Raw genomic sequence first — 17,718 nt, 5'->3', positions numbered from 1 at the left:
TATATATATATATACCATAATATATATATACCATATTTTCTTTACCTGTAAGCCCCAGTAATACAAATACTACATAATCTCCTGTATAGGTAGAATCTAAAAAGGTTGAACTCATAGAAGCAGAGGGTAGAATAGTAGTTACCAAAGGCTGGGGGTGGGGAGGAGGCAGAGGTTGGGGAGAAGTTGGTCGAAGGATACAAAATTTTATTTAAATAGGAGGAAGAAGTTCAAGAGTTCTATTGTACCACATGGTGACTATAGTTAATAATAATGTATTTTATGCTTGAAAATTGCTGAGTACATTTTAAATGTTCTTACTATATAATAAGAATAAATATGTGAGGTAATGCATATGTTAATTAGCTTCATTTAGTCCTTCAAAACTATATGCATATTTCAAAACATCACGCATGCAATAAATATATACGATTTTTGTTAACAAAAAATAAACAGAAAGTATAAGTTCTCATCTATAGAAGAATTATTCTTGCTTCTTCAGGTAATTCCAGCAAGCAGCCTTTATTTTCAGTAAATAGGTTTATTCAGCTACTATTACCACTTCTTTGGCTGTTGACATAGGAGGATTTTTTTTCTTAAAAAAGTTATATTTTTGTCTTTAAGTGGCTAAGGGAAGGAGTGTGTGGTGAAATATTCACCCAAGAGAAAGTTTATGAAAGAGTATAGATGGCATTTGAACATGTTTTTGCCCCTTAGGAACTTAACTTGTGTTACCAAAATTTAGATGGTAATGAGGCAAACATGGATATTAAACTGTTTATGCATAGCATTTTCTACAAGGCCCATTTTTCTATAACCAGCAGAAAGATTGTCTTAAAATTTGTGACTGCTTATTTTGAGTAAGTTGTTCTTAAAACCACACACTTTTGAGGACATGCATCTCTTATTATGTTGCTTCCTATCTGTAGTGAGAGAAAGAGGGTGTTCAGAGTTGAATTTCCTTATACTCTTTGATTATGGATAATGGAGACCCATAGGCATAGCCTGTATTGTCTCATGCTGAATAAAGTAGTTCCTTAATAGTGGATGGAAAGTCAGATACAGGCAATTCCTTTTCTATATAAATAACCATTTCTGGACATGTGTCTGTGGTTTTTCCCATTTTAAAAATAAATTTAAACGTTTTGTAGCTAAGGCCTATTTTAGTTGCAATCTGTTTTTCCATGAAAAATATTTGAAACTAAAAAGAGCACATATTCAAAATCATCAGCTATAAAACTTGCTTAGCAAAATTCTTGTATGGCAATTACAAAAAAATTCACAATAGGCATTGGAGGCATTTGTATTTAAAAACAATGTCACTAAAGGAAACAATTCTAAAATCATAGATTTCCACATTGTTTCATCTTATGATAGAAATTATTTCAGCAGGCCGGGCGCGGTGGCTTACGCTTGTAATCCCAGCACTTTGGGAAGCCGAGGCGGGCGGATCACGAGCTCAGAAGATCGAGACCACGGTGAAACCGCGTCTCTACTAAAAAAAATACAAAAAATTAGCCAGGCGTGGTGGCGGGCGCCTGTAGTCCCAGCTACTGGGAGAGGCTGAGGCAGGAGAATGGCGTGAACCCAGGAGGCGGAGCTTGCAGTGAGCCGAGATTGCGCCACTGCACTCCAGCCTGGGCGACAGAGCGAGACTCCGTCTCAAAAAAAAAAAAAAAAAAATAAGGAATTATTTCAGCAGCAGAATTATATCATTGAATGAAATATGACACAGGGCACAAATATTAAAAAAAAAAAACAGATAAAAAGAGAGCTGTGGTTGATGTGTGATGGGGAGTTACCCAGTAGCAGCCCCCTCTTCCTCCCTCTTCCTCCTTGCTCTATTTGGAACACAGGAATCATAGAAGATTGTGAGTACCAGTGCTCTAAGGCAAGGACATTTTTCATTAGCCTCTTTAACATGGCACCAGCTCCTTCTTCTCCTGACACAGATCTGAAATCTACTTTTACTTAGGTGACCATACTTTGCCAAATAATATTGTTGCTTCTCTTAACCTTCAACGATGTGTAATTTAAAATATCATTATCTATATCAGTATGATATAGATAATACTGTCTATATCAGCTGATTTGTCTGTGCAATCGTCTGTCATCAAAATTATAAAGGTCCTCTATTGTGTTAGTAACATGTGATAAAAACTTTGCTCCACCCCACAGAGGAACACTTGTTCAAGCAAACAAATGTGTTTTTTTTCAATACCTGTTAATATAAAAAGTTTCCATCTCACAGTAGAATACTATTATTGTATACGAAATGAATGTTCTATTGATCTGTGTTTCCTAGGAGAGATAAATAAAATGAAAAAAATGGAGAAGCGATGCTTGACAGATGATTATTCCAGGTCTACACCCAGTAGAATATGCAAAAGATTTAATTGGCACAACACAGAGAATGAAGCAGAAAGAGAATAGTTTTCAGAAAGAGAAGCCTTGTTAAGGAAATATGACAAGAGAATTTTCTTCTTAGCAAGAATCACTGCTCAGTGCAATGTTCCCAAACAGACTTTAAAGTGCCAGTCTTTATTGCAGGAACAAAACTGTGTGTGTTAAGTAACCATCTTTAGAAGATGGAGACCAAACAGTGGTAAAGAAGTCAGGAAATTATCATTTTTAACCAGGCCTTTAATACCGGAAGTAGGTTAAGTGAAGAAAGAGCAACTGAGTAGTTATTAGATCTGCCTTATTTCTCTGCCATTTCAATTTAAATGATATTCATCAGCTAGAGGGGAATTAAATGCATTAACTCTCTTAGCGTCCTTCAATACTTCCTGTGATGGGTACTAGTGAAGCAACACACAGCTCTACCTTTTAGCAGCTTACAGTCGTATAGGGAGGAAAAGGAATGGAAGAATGACTCGTAATTGCCATACAGTTACACTTACAGTTACACTTACAGCCATACAGTTAAACTTACAGTTTTGTAAGTTTAGGGACAGCATTAACCAGGGTAAGTACCATGTGCTTTGGAAACTGCAGAGTTGAGCTTTGTTGAGGAAGATGTGACATAATGGTGCACATTGTGTCTAGCATAAGGGTGTCTGGTGAAGGGTGCAGATAGAGTGGGAAATCTAACTAACCTGCTCTCAGCACCCACCCAGAGGGGAGAACTTTTCCTAATTTTCATGAAAGCTATATGGTTTAGAGCAGCTCTGTGATGTGAAAAATGAAAAGAGATGCTAGTAGGAAGATGGAGAAAAGCCAGGTTTATGAGCATGTTAAGAAGTATGGCATATACCTAAATACATGTGACAGAATTGCCCCTATATTGAAAATGTTTAAAAATAAACAACATTGCCATTACTGCATTAATTAACAAGCAGGAGTATTAGATACTCTAGATGGAGCTAAGGAGGAACTGAGTGTAGCCTCAAGTTTCCGTCTGAAATTCTGACTAGGTATGGCATCAATATTTGTAATATTGCTTATGTTGCCTTAACTCAGTCTAAGGATTTGCTTTCTCATGCAGGCTATACTTTGGTGAGAAGATTGGACTATACTTTGCTTGGCTGGGATGGTATACTGGAATGTTGATTCCTGCAGCAATTGTTGGTTTGTGCGTTTTCTTCTATGGATTATTTACAATGAATAAAAGTCAAGTAAGGTAGGCTATTAAGAGACCTATTAAAAATGTTTGGCCTGTCTTCTGAGTGGGCAAAAGTTTAATGATAATGCTGACTATAAAAAACAAATGGTTGATGATACTACAATTTAATTTATTTGCTATTTCTGTTTTTTGCCTTTTTTTTTTTTGGTAGGAAGGGAACACTATTATAAAAGGTCATTTTAATACTTTTATTTGCAAACTATCTTGAGTAATTACCAAGAATGTTTATGTAAAATTCCTCTTTCCAGTATATACCACATAATTCAAAAATTTGATAGTTTTGTGTGATTTACATTTGCATAGCATTTGTTAGTCTAGAATGCCATCTCGATATGTTTATTCAAATAATTATAATAGCTATAATTTATAATTTACAAAGTCCTTCCAAATACCTTGTTTCATTTGCTATAACCTTCACTACCACCCTAGGAGATGCATAGCTCTTTTTGCACATGAGGGAACCTAATATACTTAAAGATGTCTAAATAAAACAATTATACCACATAAGTCCAGCTCTAAGCAACCTCCTCTACTCTCCTGAGTACATGACAGAACATAACATACTTTCTACTTTATTATTACTCTCTGGAGGAACAAATATTTGTAAATTTTATTTAGCATCCACTTAAGATATGGAGATGGTAGTGAAATCGGATTTGACAAAAGTCAAACATATATCAAAATGGTGATGCTTCTGTTACAGTTGAAGTGACTTGAGATTTGGAAATAGGAACAGCACATTATTATTCAGCAAGGACAAGAGTCACCCTAGCATTAAATAATCTTAACAGCATGTTCTATTTACTGTATCACAAGTATATTATCAACTTTCACTTTGTATGGTAAAATTCAAAATATGAAAAATATCTCTCCCCTTTCTTTCAAAGCTCAACACTTTCTTCTCTTTTCGTCCATTTTTTAACCATGGGCTTGCTACTGAATACTGAACATGACAGTTAATGCTAAGGTTATATTCTTCATGAGATCATAAAAATTAATTTCCCTGAATTTTCTTTAACAAATATAATATGTATATGTATGTATATGTACAGCAATTATGCTTAAAAAACAAAACAGCTTTTTTTGTCCTAGAATTAAATCCTATTCAATAACCACTTAGCTTGATTTGATATCTCAAAGTCCCCTTGTTCTTCATGAATGCCAAAAGATAAATAGCATGAAAACAAAGAAACACCTACTGCTCAAACCCATTTCATCTAGTCATGGGTTTATTTCAGAGTTTTGCAAACTCACTACCGTCCTGCAAGGTAGCATCTTCCTGAACAAACTTCGGCCCACTGGAAACATCCATCCTCCTTTTGGGCATTTCCCCATATTCTGTTGTATCAGTAACATCCGGGGCTCAGAAGAAAGGTTGTGGTTTAGAGTTGTAATGAATTGGAAAAAAAAAAACACTTTTAAGATAAATTTTAAAATATGGGAAATGATTCTTCAACAGCTACTCTTCAAGTTGGTCCCGTGGAGAACATATTAACAAAATGTTAGCATATGATACAGACTTCCCCGCTCCACCACTACAAAGCTGAAAATGAGCAAAGAGGAATGAAGGGAATAGATTTGCTGTTTCTATTGATTTATATACCAATGGAGTAAATTAGGCTCTTTTTGTATGAGATAATTATTCTCTAACCTTTGGTACAAGGAGTGTTCCAAAAAGCATTAGTAAACTCTTTTCTTCAGTGCTGTACGGTATTATATTACTCCCACTTCTGTCACACTATAATTAAGATCCTGTCAGACTTTCTATTCTAAACCAAGATAAGCAGCACTGAATATCTTGACTGAAAATTTGGGGACTGAAATTTTCCATTCAAGGTGTCAGACATGGTTGAGTTGTAGGTGTTATCATGGTGGGTGGGGGAAGGAGAGCAAGCTTTTATTTTGTGTGGACTTACGTTAGTATAATTTTATTAAGCTCTTTTTTGCTTGTTGCAGGGTAGAAAAATGTTCCACAGCTGCAGATGTGGCTCTATTGATTTTGTTTCTACCGGTTATGTCCAACTAAATTAAGATCATGTTTCTTAATTGCCCTGCACTTAATTATAAAAGTATATAACAATCAGGTTTTAGATGACTGTATATACATATGTGTATATATTTACATGTATACACTGGTCTTACATAGTGAAATATGGCCATATCTGTGCCTGGGAAAAGATACAGGAATTTTAAAATGAACAGGCAGACACATGTGACCTGGTTTTAAGGCCCTGGGTTTCAGGAACCAGGAAACAGAGCTGAAGCCCCAACTCTCTGGTCTATTATTGCCTCTTCAGCATCAGAACTCACCAAGAAATTAATGTGATTCTCAGTATTGACCAGATTTTTAAAAGTCGTTTCTTAGAGGATTTCCAAGCCCTCTCTTGACACTGCCCTTAGCAATAAGTTTCTTCCATTTATCAAGTGCCTGTAATGTGTAAAGTACATTGTAAATATTTTTAATCTAATATCCCAGTTAGATATCCCCATATAAGATGAAGAAATTGATCCTCTAAAAAAAAAGGTGACTTTGTCAGGGAATATATCTAGTAAGTGGTCAGCTAAGTTTCAAACCTATTTCTGATTTTTAAAATTATCAACAGTATTAACAATTATATGATTATGATTACTATATAATTAATTACAGAAATAAATTAACACAATTAATGTTTTATTAATAAGTTAAATTTAATTATCAATTGATTATTAATAAGTATTTATTAGTGATGAGAACACAATGTGAGATCTACCCCCTTAATAAATTTTTAAGTGCACAAGACAGTGTTATTGACCACAGGCACAATGTCATACAGCAGTTCTCTGGAATTTATTCATATTACATAACTGAAACTTTTTATCCATTTTACCGTCCATTCCCTCCTCCCCCTAGCCAATGGCAACCACCATTTAACTCTGTTTTTTACAAGTTTGACTATTTAAATACCTCATGTAAGTTGAATTATTCAGTATTGGTTATTCTGCGACTGGCTTAATTCACTTAGCATAATTTCTTCTAGGTTTATCCATGTTATCACATATGGCAGGATTTCCTTCTTTTCTAAGACCAAATAATATTCCATTACACATATATACCACATTTTCTTCATTCATCAGTCAATAAACATTTGGGTTGTTTCCATATCTTGGATATTTTTAATAATTCTGAAATAAATGTGGGAGTGCAGACAGCACTTCTAGATCATGATTTCATTTCTTTTGGATATGCATCCAGAAGTGGGGTTGCTGAATCATATGGTAATTCTATTTTTGATTTTTTGAGAAACCTCCCTACTGTTTTTCATAGCAGTGAACCATTTTAGATTTCTACCAGCAGTGTATAGGATTACAATTTCCCCACATTCTCACCAATGCTTACTTTTTTTTTTTTTTAAGGAATAGTAGCAATCCTAACAGGTGTGAGATGATTTTTCATTGTAGTTTTGATTTGCATTTCTCTGATGATTATGTCCGATTTTAAAAGCAATGATTTATCCATAATGCCCTACTGGTTTTCCTTAAACCTAGTTTCACACTTTTCCCCAAAAATGTATATCACAAAGCAAATATTTTGTCTTCCATTCTTTATCATGTTAGCTGGATTATAAGGAAGCATGAGAACCCTCAAGTGAGTGAGTCCAAACATCCACCTCCATATAGAAAATTTCTCGCTACTTTTATCTTTAATTGGTAGTAATGATTATTTCTTTGGAATCACACTTGATTTGTATATTTAGCAATAAATACAAAACAAACGAAAACCACAATTTGAGTGGTGGTTTAGATTGTCAAGCACTGCAAAAGAAATTAAGAAACACTCATGATGGGAACTCTCCTTCCCTCTAGTGGTTGAGTAAAGTCAAAGAAACTTGTGGTACTCTTAAATATTTTAGACTAAAAAATGTCAAAAGTTTTGTGACGTTTTTTGTGTATCATGTATCAAGTTGAGCGTTGAGTAACTTTCAGAAAATGAATGTAACGATTCTAGCAGTAAAAAGATTCTGGAATTCTAGACTTGGTGCTTCAATAAATCTGAGCTTTTGATTGACCCTATTTGGAAATTGAGAAAGATTATGTCATATAAACAAACTTCAATACCTTTTTAGTATAAGATTCTAAAGCAGGACAAATTGTATCATTTGTGAAACAATGAATTAGGTTAAGAAGCTCATTTCAATTTTTTTCAAGAAGTTTGTTAATAGTTCTTATTCCTACAAATTACTAGTATTGACATAAGAGGAGATGTAATCTTCTCTTTCTTTTTGGTTTTTAAAATATATATTTTACCTGCTTTCTCCTACTTTATGTAGACATCCTGATTACTAGTAACATAATGAGTGTGAAAGTAGAAGAGCTATAGTATATGTAAGACCCATTTCATCATCGTGATCACTAATAAATTATTACTTGATAGAAAAGTTCCCTTAAAATATGAAACAAACTTTATCTCTCTTTTAGATATAGTTGATGGAGAACTGGATCTACAATCATAAAACCTAAGCTTGGGGTCCCTGAAGTACCTCTAGCTAGCTCTATAACGTTGAGCAAGTTCCTTAAATTGAACATTGTTTTTCTCTTTTTACTGGAGATAATTGCCATTACCCGAGATTGGAGTGAAGATTAAACAACTTGACAGACATAAATTCATCTTTGCCCACTGTAAAGCATCATGTTACTATGTGGTATCATTACTTACTATTGATCCACACTTTGGCTTGAGATTATATACATCCCATACTTGAAATACACATGGTAATGCACACGAATTCTTTTTTTTTTGGTTCAAGTACAAATGTGTAAAAACAACAAATCTTGCTGTAAACATTGCCAATTAAACTTGTATTAAGAATTGAATCCAGACACATTTTCTAAAGCCTTTAAATTCCTTTCAACATTTCTAGAGAAGAGTTAATTCAGGGGATACTAAATGGGAAAGGGCCATGTATGAGAGGAAAGGGCACAAAGCGTCCTGCAAATAAGTTGCTGAGAACTGTGAGTCTGAGGCTCTTCGGAAATTGTTATTGATGTGTTAGTGCTGTCATAAAGTCATCTAAAATGTATGCTTAGAGATTTTCTTAAAGGCAGTGGACATAAAACTGAAGAGATGTGTCATAAAGTTACATTCTAATAGAGAACATATTTACATAAATATAAACCGTGGCATGTCATTGTGACAGTGTATGTCAAGGCACTGCAAAAGACCCCAACAAACAAACATAAAAAGCAATTATTTTAATCTCCAGTGAACATTCTGCACCAACAATATGTACTGCAGTGGGTGTTACAAATTGTGTGATCAGCAGACTTGAGAAATCCAAATAGGTTTGATTCCAGCTCAGCCACTTCCAAGCCTGTGAGTTTGGCTAAAACTCCACTGGTATACTGCACAAGATTATCCTGAGTGCCATGAAATCATGTATAAAAGTGTCATTGTAGACAAAGTTTCACCAGTTATCACACAAGTGTAAAAATGGCCTGTTATCATTACAATTATCTTGACAGCATTTTCTAAAATTAAAGAAGCAAACCAAAACTTTTGCATCACAAAAATTCTAAAGTGTTTGAGTTGGAGTCACACCACAGTGCCCACCACTCCCCACTATTCCCATTTCTTCTCCTTTTCCTCTCTGCCTTGCTGGTTCCAACAGGATTTGCTGTAGGGGCTAAGTGAATTCCTAGTCACAGTTTCATGCTATGTTTTTGTTTTTTTTTCTTTTTTTTTTCTCAAGCCAAGAAATTTGTAAAGCCACTGAAGTCTTTATGTGCCCTCTCTGTGACAAGAACTGCTCCCTGCAGAGACTCAACGACAGCTGTATCTATGCCAAGGTGAGTGTGGACCCTCACATTCTCCTCCCTGAGCTGTACTGAGAAGCAGGCAGTAAGAAGTCCTCTAGTCAATAGCTTTTTACCAAAGTTTAGTGTTCTCAAGAGTTTCAACCTTAATAAGTGCCATTGACAACTGAATAAAATGTCAGTCTATTGCGATTAGAAAGCGAGTATACTTTTATTTGAACATTTTTGTCTTCCTTTGTTTTTATAACTGATTTTTGCCACCATAGATAAACATAAACTTCCACATGTAATTATATCTAGATTCTTTTTAGCAAACAGTTACTTCTATTGCTACTTACTAAATTTGTACATTACATGAAAACTTTTGAAGTTAAAATACTTCTGTCGGTACAGAGAAAATGAAATAACATTCAAAAAATCCCCAGATTGCTGCCTATTAGAATTAACTGAAGGGCTTTTAGAACTCCTGAAGCTCGGATCAACCCCAGAGCAATTAAATCAGAATCTTTGGGATTGGAACATAAATATCTGTATATTTCAAATTTTCCTGGGTGATTTCAATGTTCCTCCAAGTTTAAGAAACACTGAATTCTACATTATTATTTTTGTTTGTACAACAGTTTTATAGAAGTGTAATTAACATGTAATGAAATGTACCTATTTAAAGTGTATGAATTGATATATTTTGTTACATGTGTGCACCTGTGAAACCATTAGCATAATCAAGATAATGAACATATCATCTCCAAAATTTTCCTCACACCCTTTTAATCCCTGCCTCCCTGACCTTCCCCTGTGCTCTAGCAGCCACCTGCTTTGTGTCATTATAGATAAATTTGTATTTTCTAGATTCTTGTGTAAATTGAATCATGTGTATTTATGTATTTTTTTCTGGCTTCTTTCACGCAGCATATTTATTGAGATTCATTCATAATGTAGCATTTATCAATAGATCATTTTTATTGCTGAACATTATTCCATAATATTTATACCCTGTTTGTTTATTTCTTTACCTATTATCAAAATTTTGGATTGTTTCAAATTGTTGCCTATTTTAAAAAGTTTTCTATTAACATTCATCTACAAGTCCTTATATGGACAAATGCTATCATTTCTCTTGGGTAAATACCTAAGAGTAGACTGTTTGGATCACGTGATAGGTATATGGTTAGCCTATGAAAACCCTGTTAAGCAAAACTTTTCCCATGTGTTTATATCTTTTACATACCCACCCATGGTATATGAGAATTCCAGTTTTCTGTGTAGTCACCGAGCCTCGGTGTGGTCAATCTTTATGAATTTTAACAATTCTAATGCTCTTTCTGTGTACGCTACCCAAGTCACTGTGCATAATGAGGGTTCCCAGTGGCTGGTGGGAACAGGCACTATTCCTGACTCCAGTCTCTCAAGTGGCGCTTTCCTTGACACATGGTTTCCTTGCATACGTGCTCACTGAGTGCTGCCTAGGTTGTTCTTCTCTACACCCTGGGAACTCTTTAAGGCAGTAATCTGAGGAGTAATAATGTGAACGTTGTTTGTTTTCCATCTCTCGGGGATCATTGCCCTTTGTTGCCTGATGTCTACCATCTTGTAATCTGTCGTTTTGTATATTTTGTGCAGTTTGGGGGTGTTTCCAGCATAGGGATAAAATCAATCCCTCTTACTCCATCTTTTCCAGAAGTGGAGGTCTCCATACAATTAATTTTGACAAGGCTGAGTGCAAAATCCAAAGCCACTCAATGTCCTTACTGCAAGAACGTAACTTAGTAAAGTTAGTTTCTGATTTATCTTGAATGAAGAACATGTGAAAAGTCTGTTTCATTTATACTTTAATTTCAGAACAAATGTTTAGTTTTTCATTCTTTTAAATGTTCCATAAAGATGATAGAGACTTAGAAACATGGTTATCTCGTTTGGAGGCAGCATTTTCTCATCACTTTTTGCAAGAACCAAGTGTGTTAAGAGTTATTAGATGTATATACATATGTCTCTCTCCTAGCCTATGTATTTTAGACATAAAACAGTCTAGGAACGCCAAAAAAATCCAGATACTTCTTCTTTCACTTGGACATATCTAATAACACACATTGGCATTATTTTAACACTGAAGACAAGAAATATCCACATATGGCAGAGTGATAAAGTGAGGAAGCCGTCCAAGGAAACACTACATCTAGGGTGCTTTTGTCATCGTGCAGTAAATACATCTCTTCTTTTCTGAACAGAGAAAGGTGCATTTAAGGACAGGGATGACTCACAAAGAATTCACTTAATAACTTGTATAAGGAAGGTGGAAAAGACAGCTTGCAAAGGAGAATGTTGCCTTATGGAAGAATACAAGAAATACAGCCCACTAGGATGAAATGTCTTTTATTTGTTCCTCTGATTAAGATAAAATGTAGCTACTTATTTTATACCTTAAGAATAAGAGTTCCTCTTCCCTTATTGGATGGAAATCAACAGTCTATTTTACTATATAGTTTCGTATTTAAATATCTAATAATTTATTGATGGGTAGAATCAGATATAAGGGAGAAGATTTTTGCCAAAGGTACAAGCCAACCAATGTAGGATCATCTAGAAACAAAATCATCTGGACACATGATCTAGGGAGTTCTCAATTCAGTTCCTTACAGAATCCATTACTGCTTGTGACAAAGAAAAGGAAATTAAATTTTCCATATTATATTGAAAAGGACATGTGTGTACATGTAATTATTCTCTTTATAATTTCAGTGACATGTTTGCATGGAAAATAACTGGTCCTATCATATGATAAAAATTAATATTTAAGTACATTAATGTTTCCTTTCATGACTACTTTTATTTTAGTACTTAAAAGTATTGGAGGCCGGGCGCGGTGGCTCACGCTTGTAATCTCAGCACTTTGGGAGGCCGAGGCGGGCGGATCACGAGGTCAGGAGATCGAGACCATGGTGAAACCCCGTCTCTACTAAAAATACAAAAAATTAGCCGGGCGTGGTGGCGGGCGCCTGTAGTCCCAGCTACTGGGAGAGGCTGAGGCAGGAGAATGGCGTGAACCCGGGAGGCGGAGCTTGCAGTGAGCCGAGATTGCGCCACTGCACTCCAGACTGGGCGACAGAGCGAGACTCCGTCTCAAAAAAAAAAAAGTATTGGAATTAGGATATTTTTGCAATTAAGTAATTTAGTGATATTTGCACATATTTAAATGCACTGACACTACATTATCAAACCCTATGATGCTAGGAATTCTCATTTAAGGTGAAATAATTAGGTAGAAGTCCTAAATTGTTTTTCATATAATTGAAAAATGACTCAACCCGTTGAAGTTAAGTCTTACTCATAATAATTTTCTCTTTAAAAAAAATCTTGCTTAACAAACATGTACTCAATACCCAGTATGAACCTCAGACTGTATACTGATTTGAGGTTACAACAGAAGTAGGAGAGAAGCTGTTCTTTTCAAGAAACTTCATGAAAAAAAAAGGAGTCTGTATAAGACTGTACATCAGATCATCTAGAACATTTGTTAAAAAAAGCAGATTTCTGGACCCCATATCCTGAAATTTAGAATCAATTGGTCAAGGGTGAGGCCTCAAACTCTCTATGTTAACAAGTTCCTCGGGTGACTCTAATTTCTAGGACCAAATTTTTAAGAGATACGTGGAGAATATCAAGACCGCATTTTTTATGTAGCTTCTGCCCAGGTCCAGCAAATAAAATGGTTATTCAGGTTTTACCCTGCCCAAGAGGTAGGGAATAAGGAAGTGAAAGGGAGCGACCTTCAGCTTCAATTCTGACTCCCTGCCCTCCAAGTCTCCAGTAATAGCTCTGCGTACATGGTTGAATCTGCCAAGGAGGCATCTTGTTCTCCTTATCCTGGAGGGACTTTAGTGGTATATAAGTGGCATTTTTCAGAGCTTTATGTTTTTCTGAACCTATAAAGCAACTTTAGAGCAAGACCCAGCAGGTATCATGGAGAAAACATAGACTTTCAGCTTCCAACCTAATCAGATATATATCTCTTTAACAGTACCCACATTTTTTGATTTGTAGCCACACTCAGTTCTTCAAGATAAATCAGATGTCAAAGAAAATGGACAATTTGTACTTAAATCAAGCTGTTAGGCTAGTTGGCCACCTTCTTTATATGTTATGCCTAGTCATATTAAAAATGTTGAACAAGCCGGGCGTGGTGGCTCACGCCTGTAATCCCAGCACTTTGGGAGGCCGAGGCGGGTGGATCATGAGCTCAAGAGATCGAGACCATCCTGGCTAAGACAGTGAAACCCTGTCTCTACTAAAACTACAAAAAATTAGCCAGGCGTGGTGGCGGGCACCTGTAGTCCGAGCTACTTGGGAGGCTGAGGCAGGAGAATGGCGTGAACTCAGGAGACAGAGCTTGCAGTGAGCCAAGATCACGCCCCTGCTCTCCAGCCTGGGTGACAGAGCGAGACTCTGTCTCAAAAAAAAAAAAAAAAATGTTGAACAAAATGCTTGCCATGGGTCCCTCTATTCATAAAGGCAAGCTGTTTTTCTAATAAAATAATTAATGTATTACATATTTAATTATATGTGTAGGACAAGATTCTTTTTGCTTTTAGAAAAATCCGCTATGCTGCTTATGGAATTTTCTCAATATTTCATCTGGAGTTTCTTTAATATAACAAGTGCTTTTGTCCTATTAGACAGAAAGCCACTTATCACATAATTCTTCTGTCAATCACCCATGATCTAAGCTTGAGCCATTCACAGTAAGCTTGACTCTTCCTTCGTTCTTTTTCCCATTTTCATTCAGCAGCTCATATGTCAGCACCCTAAATAAAGCCCTTAACACCTCAAGCTATAACCACAGACCTCGAGCTCTTCTTGTTGTCTCTATGATCTCCCATATCATAATACATCCCATGTGTAATAGCTTGGTAAATCTAACACATGATTAAACACTGTTGTACTCTTCCTTAAAGTTCTGAAGTCTTCTCTAATGCTCCTTCTAGCTTTATCTCCCATTAGATGTATATAATCCTACATTACAAGAATATTATATGTAATCCAACTTTATCTCATGAAGGTGTTTCTAAACTATTAATGTTTAAATTTATTGACTTAAAATGCCTGAAAGATTTGTTAGCAAACCCAGTAAGAAAAAAAATGAGAAGCGCTTTAAAGGAAAATACTACACAAACTATGATAAGTTCATGCTACACAATTGTTACTAAGGATGGCTTTTTATTTGGCACTTTTCTAAAAGCATGGTTATTTCTAGAGCAGGGGAGGGCCATTATTTCTTGGTGACCTTTAAATCCCCATGTGTAAAGTCAGTTCTAACACTCTAAGAGACTGTTTCCTGTATGATGTTGGTTTACAAAGGAAAACAGACAGCTGTTCAGCTGTTCAGCAGCCTCAGGTGTCTCTGTGGGACGTCTTGAGAAACAAAAATTCTTGATTCCCTGCTGGGTATAATTTTATGAGCTCTGTGGGAGAATTTCTTTATGATCCTTTTCTCTCCTGATATAAATGTACACTGATGATTGTTTTGAAAACTGATTTTTATATTATTTTTTAGAAATACCATGCCTTAACCAACAATTAATTTTAGACCCATATGGGACATTTTGTACCTATCCACCAACTTCAAAAGGAGCACATCTTTTCTATGATGATATTATCAATAATGCCACAGTATAGGAAAATACATTTTATGATGACTTGCTTTACATATATTTTGCAGTGTGTTCCAGATGTTACAACTTAAATATGTATTACTGTTGTTTTAATGCTCCCATTGAGCACCCTCTGGATGTCAGATTGAACAAGGAGGACACCATTCCATTCCAACTTTCCTTATAATACTGTTCTTTAACCCATGATTGTCCTCACCCTCCTGTGAGAACAATGCCCCTATTTTCTCTATCATTTCTACGGAATTTTTGTGCTGGCCAAACATTTTTTGCCTTCACTGTGTTAGTTTAATTTCTCTCACTAAGTTACATATATACTGAGGGCATTACGCAAATGCAAACAAGCAAAGATAAATTGAATTTATACTTTATTAAAATCAAACAATACAAGCCTTAAAATTCGATTCAATAACATTATAAAACTATGTATCCTTTATGAAGTTTCAGTTGATATCTGATTAAAAAACACTTTGTTTCATAAGTGTCCAGTGATTTATGAAACTTTTAAAACAAATTAAGATGGATTTATTACATCTTATAGCCATTATTGGATGCATTCTACATTTTGAAATACTAAGAGAATAGGGTTAGCTATGGGAAATGCTGGCTCACTGGCAGAATCCTGCATTTTCCAGCTTCCCCACTCCTAGAAGTTTTGCTAACAGGAATTGCAACTAGGAATGCCTCACCTGAAAAACTAATTTCATACAACTTTCATCAAGTAGTTTGACAATCTGTGACCCACAAATACTTCCATAGGATGGTAGAATTATTTATAATCAGAAATGATGGTGGGGTATAAAGGGAATCAAGAGAGGAGAGAAGAGGGCTAATGTTGTTTCTTCACCTCTCCCCATGAGAAAAATCATGTGAAATTGTTGCAGGACCCATGAAAGGATTTCATATATAATATTTCCATACTATAAAATAATATGATTCTATTTGAGAAAAAAAATCATAGTACCTGAGTGCAAACAGTATGGATTATTATAATCAATTTGCATGACTAATATTTCTGTTTGTTTTCTACTCAGGTGACATATTTGTTTGATAATGGAGGGACAGTCTTCTTTGCTATTTTTATGGCGATATGGGGTAAGTACTTTCTTCATTACTTTCTATCCTTATTTTCTGAAGCTGTTTCTGTGTTTCTGCACACACACACACACACACACACACACCATGAATCAATTCAAAAATAAAGCCTCTAGGTTGGTACTTGCTTTGTTTTCTCTCTTCATACATTCACTGCTTCTTTAGGAATTTAACTCTTGATCTCATCCTCTAATCTCTAAAACCTAGACTTTCCTACATCAAGGAACATATTTTTTCTACCAAAGGCAGGTGGTAATTGAAAACCAACTGAAACATACTAGAATCCAAATTAATCGTCTTATATTATTGCTTATGAAACTGATGCTCAGTAAAAAGTTGTTTGATATTTCCATTCATCTTTTTTAATCTTATGGTTCATACATTTAGAGATGCAGAATCTATTCCATTATGATTGAGCAATAATGTCTAATACATAAGAAATCCAGTTCCTATCTAACAACTTAAAACTCTACAAATTATGTACAGGTATATTCTTTGGTTAACTTTTTTTTTTTTTTTTTACCACGATTCTCATTGAGTTTTTAAGGCACCCCAAAAATTGAAGCCTAAGATATATTAAGACAGGTTCAAATTCCCAAAACCTTTGAAGACTTTTAAAGAAGCTATTACTTTCCTGGGTAGGGGCAGCTTTCCTGCCATGGCCCGGTTGAATGCAGTCATTGTCAGCTTGGTAACTCAAGGGGCTGATCGTGTGTGTGCTCATCTAGAAAATTATAACGTACTAGAATACAGGTCTGTTATTTCTATTGCCTCAACTTCCCAATAACAGAAACTCTGGGCTATGTCCTCTTTTTAGCTTTAAGTCAAATTTTCTTTAAAAAGCACCCTTTCAATTTTCATTTAAGAAAATGCAATCTTGAATTATGGCACTAGGGCTGCAGGCAGAGCAGTAAAGAGTCAACTTCATTGTTTTAGAATTTTTTGGTGGAATAATTTTTATTATTAAGTTATCAGGCAGGGCTGTAATGGTGAAATCTTTTAGTTTTATCTGATTCCACAAATATTTTCTACTAAGAAAATAATACTAAAATACAAATTAAGGCTACTTAGTAAATGCCTCAGGATGGACAAAAATTGTAAGAAAGAAAACCTTTGGATGATACATCCTGTCTACATTTCTGCTACTGGTCTCCTGCTTTTATGATTCTCCCTGGCAAAATCCACATGACAGTGATTTTGTGTAACCTTTTGAAAGATGAATTTGTCAAAAGGCTAGGATGTAGATGACACTTGCTGTTTAACGCCTTTTTGCTGTTAGTTCTATACAGAAGCACGAAGTGGAGGTATGTCATCCATAGGAATGCCATCACGTGCATTTTCTTCACTTTCTGGCATGGCTGAATCATTCAAAGTTGGATTGTAGTAGCTAGAATTCCCAAAACTCACATCATAAGGTTCCGGTGCATTGTCTAATCGCAGAACTAAAAAAGTAACAAAATAATATTGTTTCACAGTGATATTCTGAAAGATTCATGTTCAGGCATCCACCAAGTTATAGGAATTATTCTAGATGAGAAAATAAATATA

General features: G+C 35.2%; 2 protein-coding genes across 3 annotated transcripts in view; one reads left to right on the top strand and one right to left on the bottom strand.

Moving 5' to 3' along the window:
* ANO3 (anoctamin 3) overlaps positions 1-17,718 on the top strand; it is a 321,270-nt gene that overhangs the window by 200,630 nt on the left and 102,922 nt on the right. Inside the window, exons 11-14 of the mRNA XM_058446923.1 lie at positions 715-857; positions 3,485-3,619; positions 9,349-9,445; positions 16,110-16,170. Coding sequence (XP_058302906.1) covers positions 715-857; positions 3,485-3,619; positions 9,349-9,445; positions 16,110-16,170 — 436 coding nt within the window. The remainder of the gene's footprint in view (positions 1-714; positions 858-3,484; positions 3,620-9,348; positions 9,446-16,109; positions 16,171-17,718) is intronic.
* Positions 15,427-17,718, bottom strand: part of MUC15 (mucin 15, cell surface associated) — a 30,535-nt gene continuing 28,243 nt past the window's right edge. Inside the window, exon 5 of one of the 2 annotated variants that reach the window (XM_032166386.2) lies at positions 15,427-17,612. In XM_032166386.2, the coding sequence (XP_032022277.1) occupies positions 17,452-17,612 (161 nt within the window). In that variant the 3' untranslated portion in view covers positions 15,427-17,451. The remainder of the gene's footprint in view (positions 17,613-17,718) is intronic. The other variant, XM_058446908.1, reaches the window with a different exon arrangement.

This window comes from Hylobates moloch, unplaced genomic scaffold (assembly GCF_009828535.3).
Source record: "Hylobates moloch isolate HMO894 unplaced genomic scaffold, HMol_V3 SCAFFOLD_11, whole genome shotgun sequence".
NCBI lineage: Eukaryota > Metazoa > Chordata > Mammalia > Primates > Hylobatidae > Hylobates > Hylobates moloch.
Note: the sequence above shows the minus strand (reverse complement) of the source record. Positions and strands in the feature narration are given on the sequence as shown.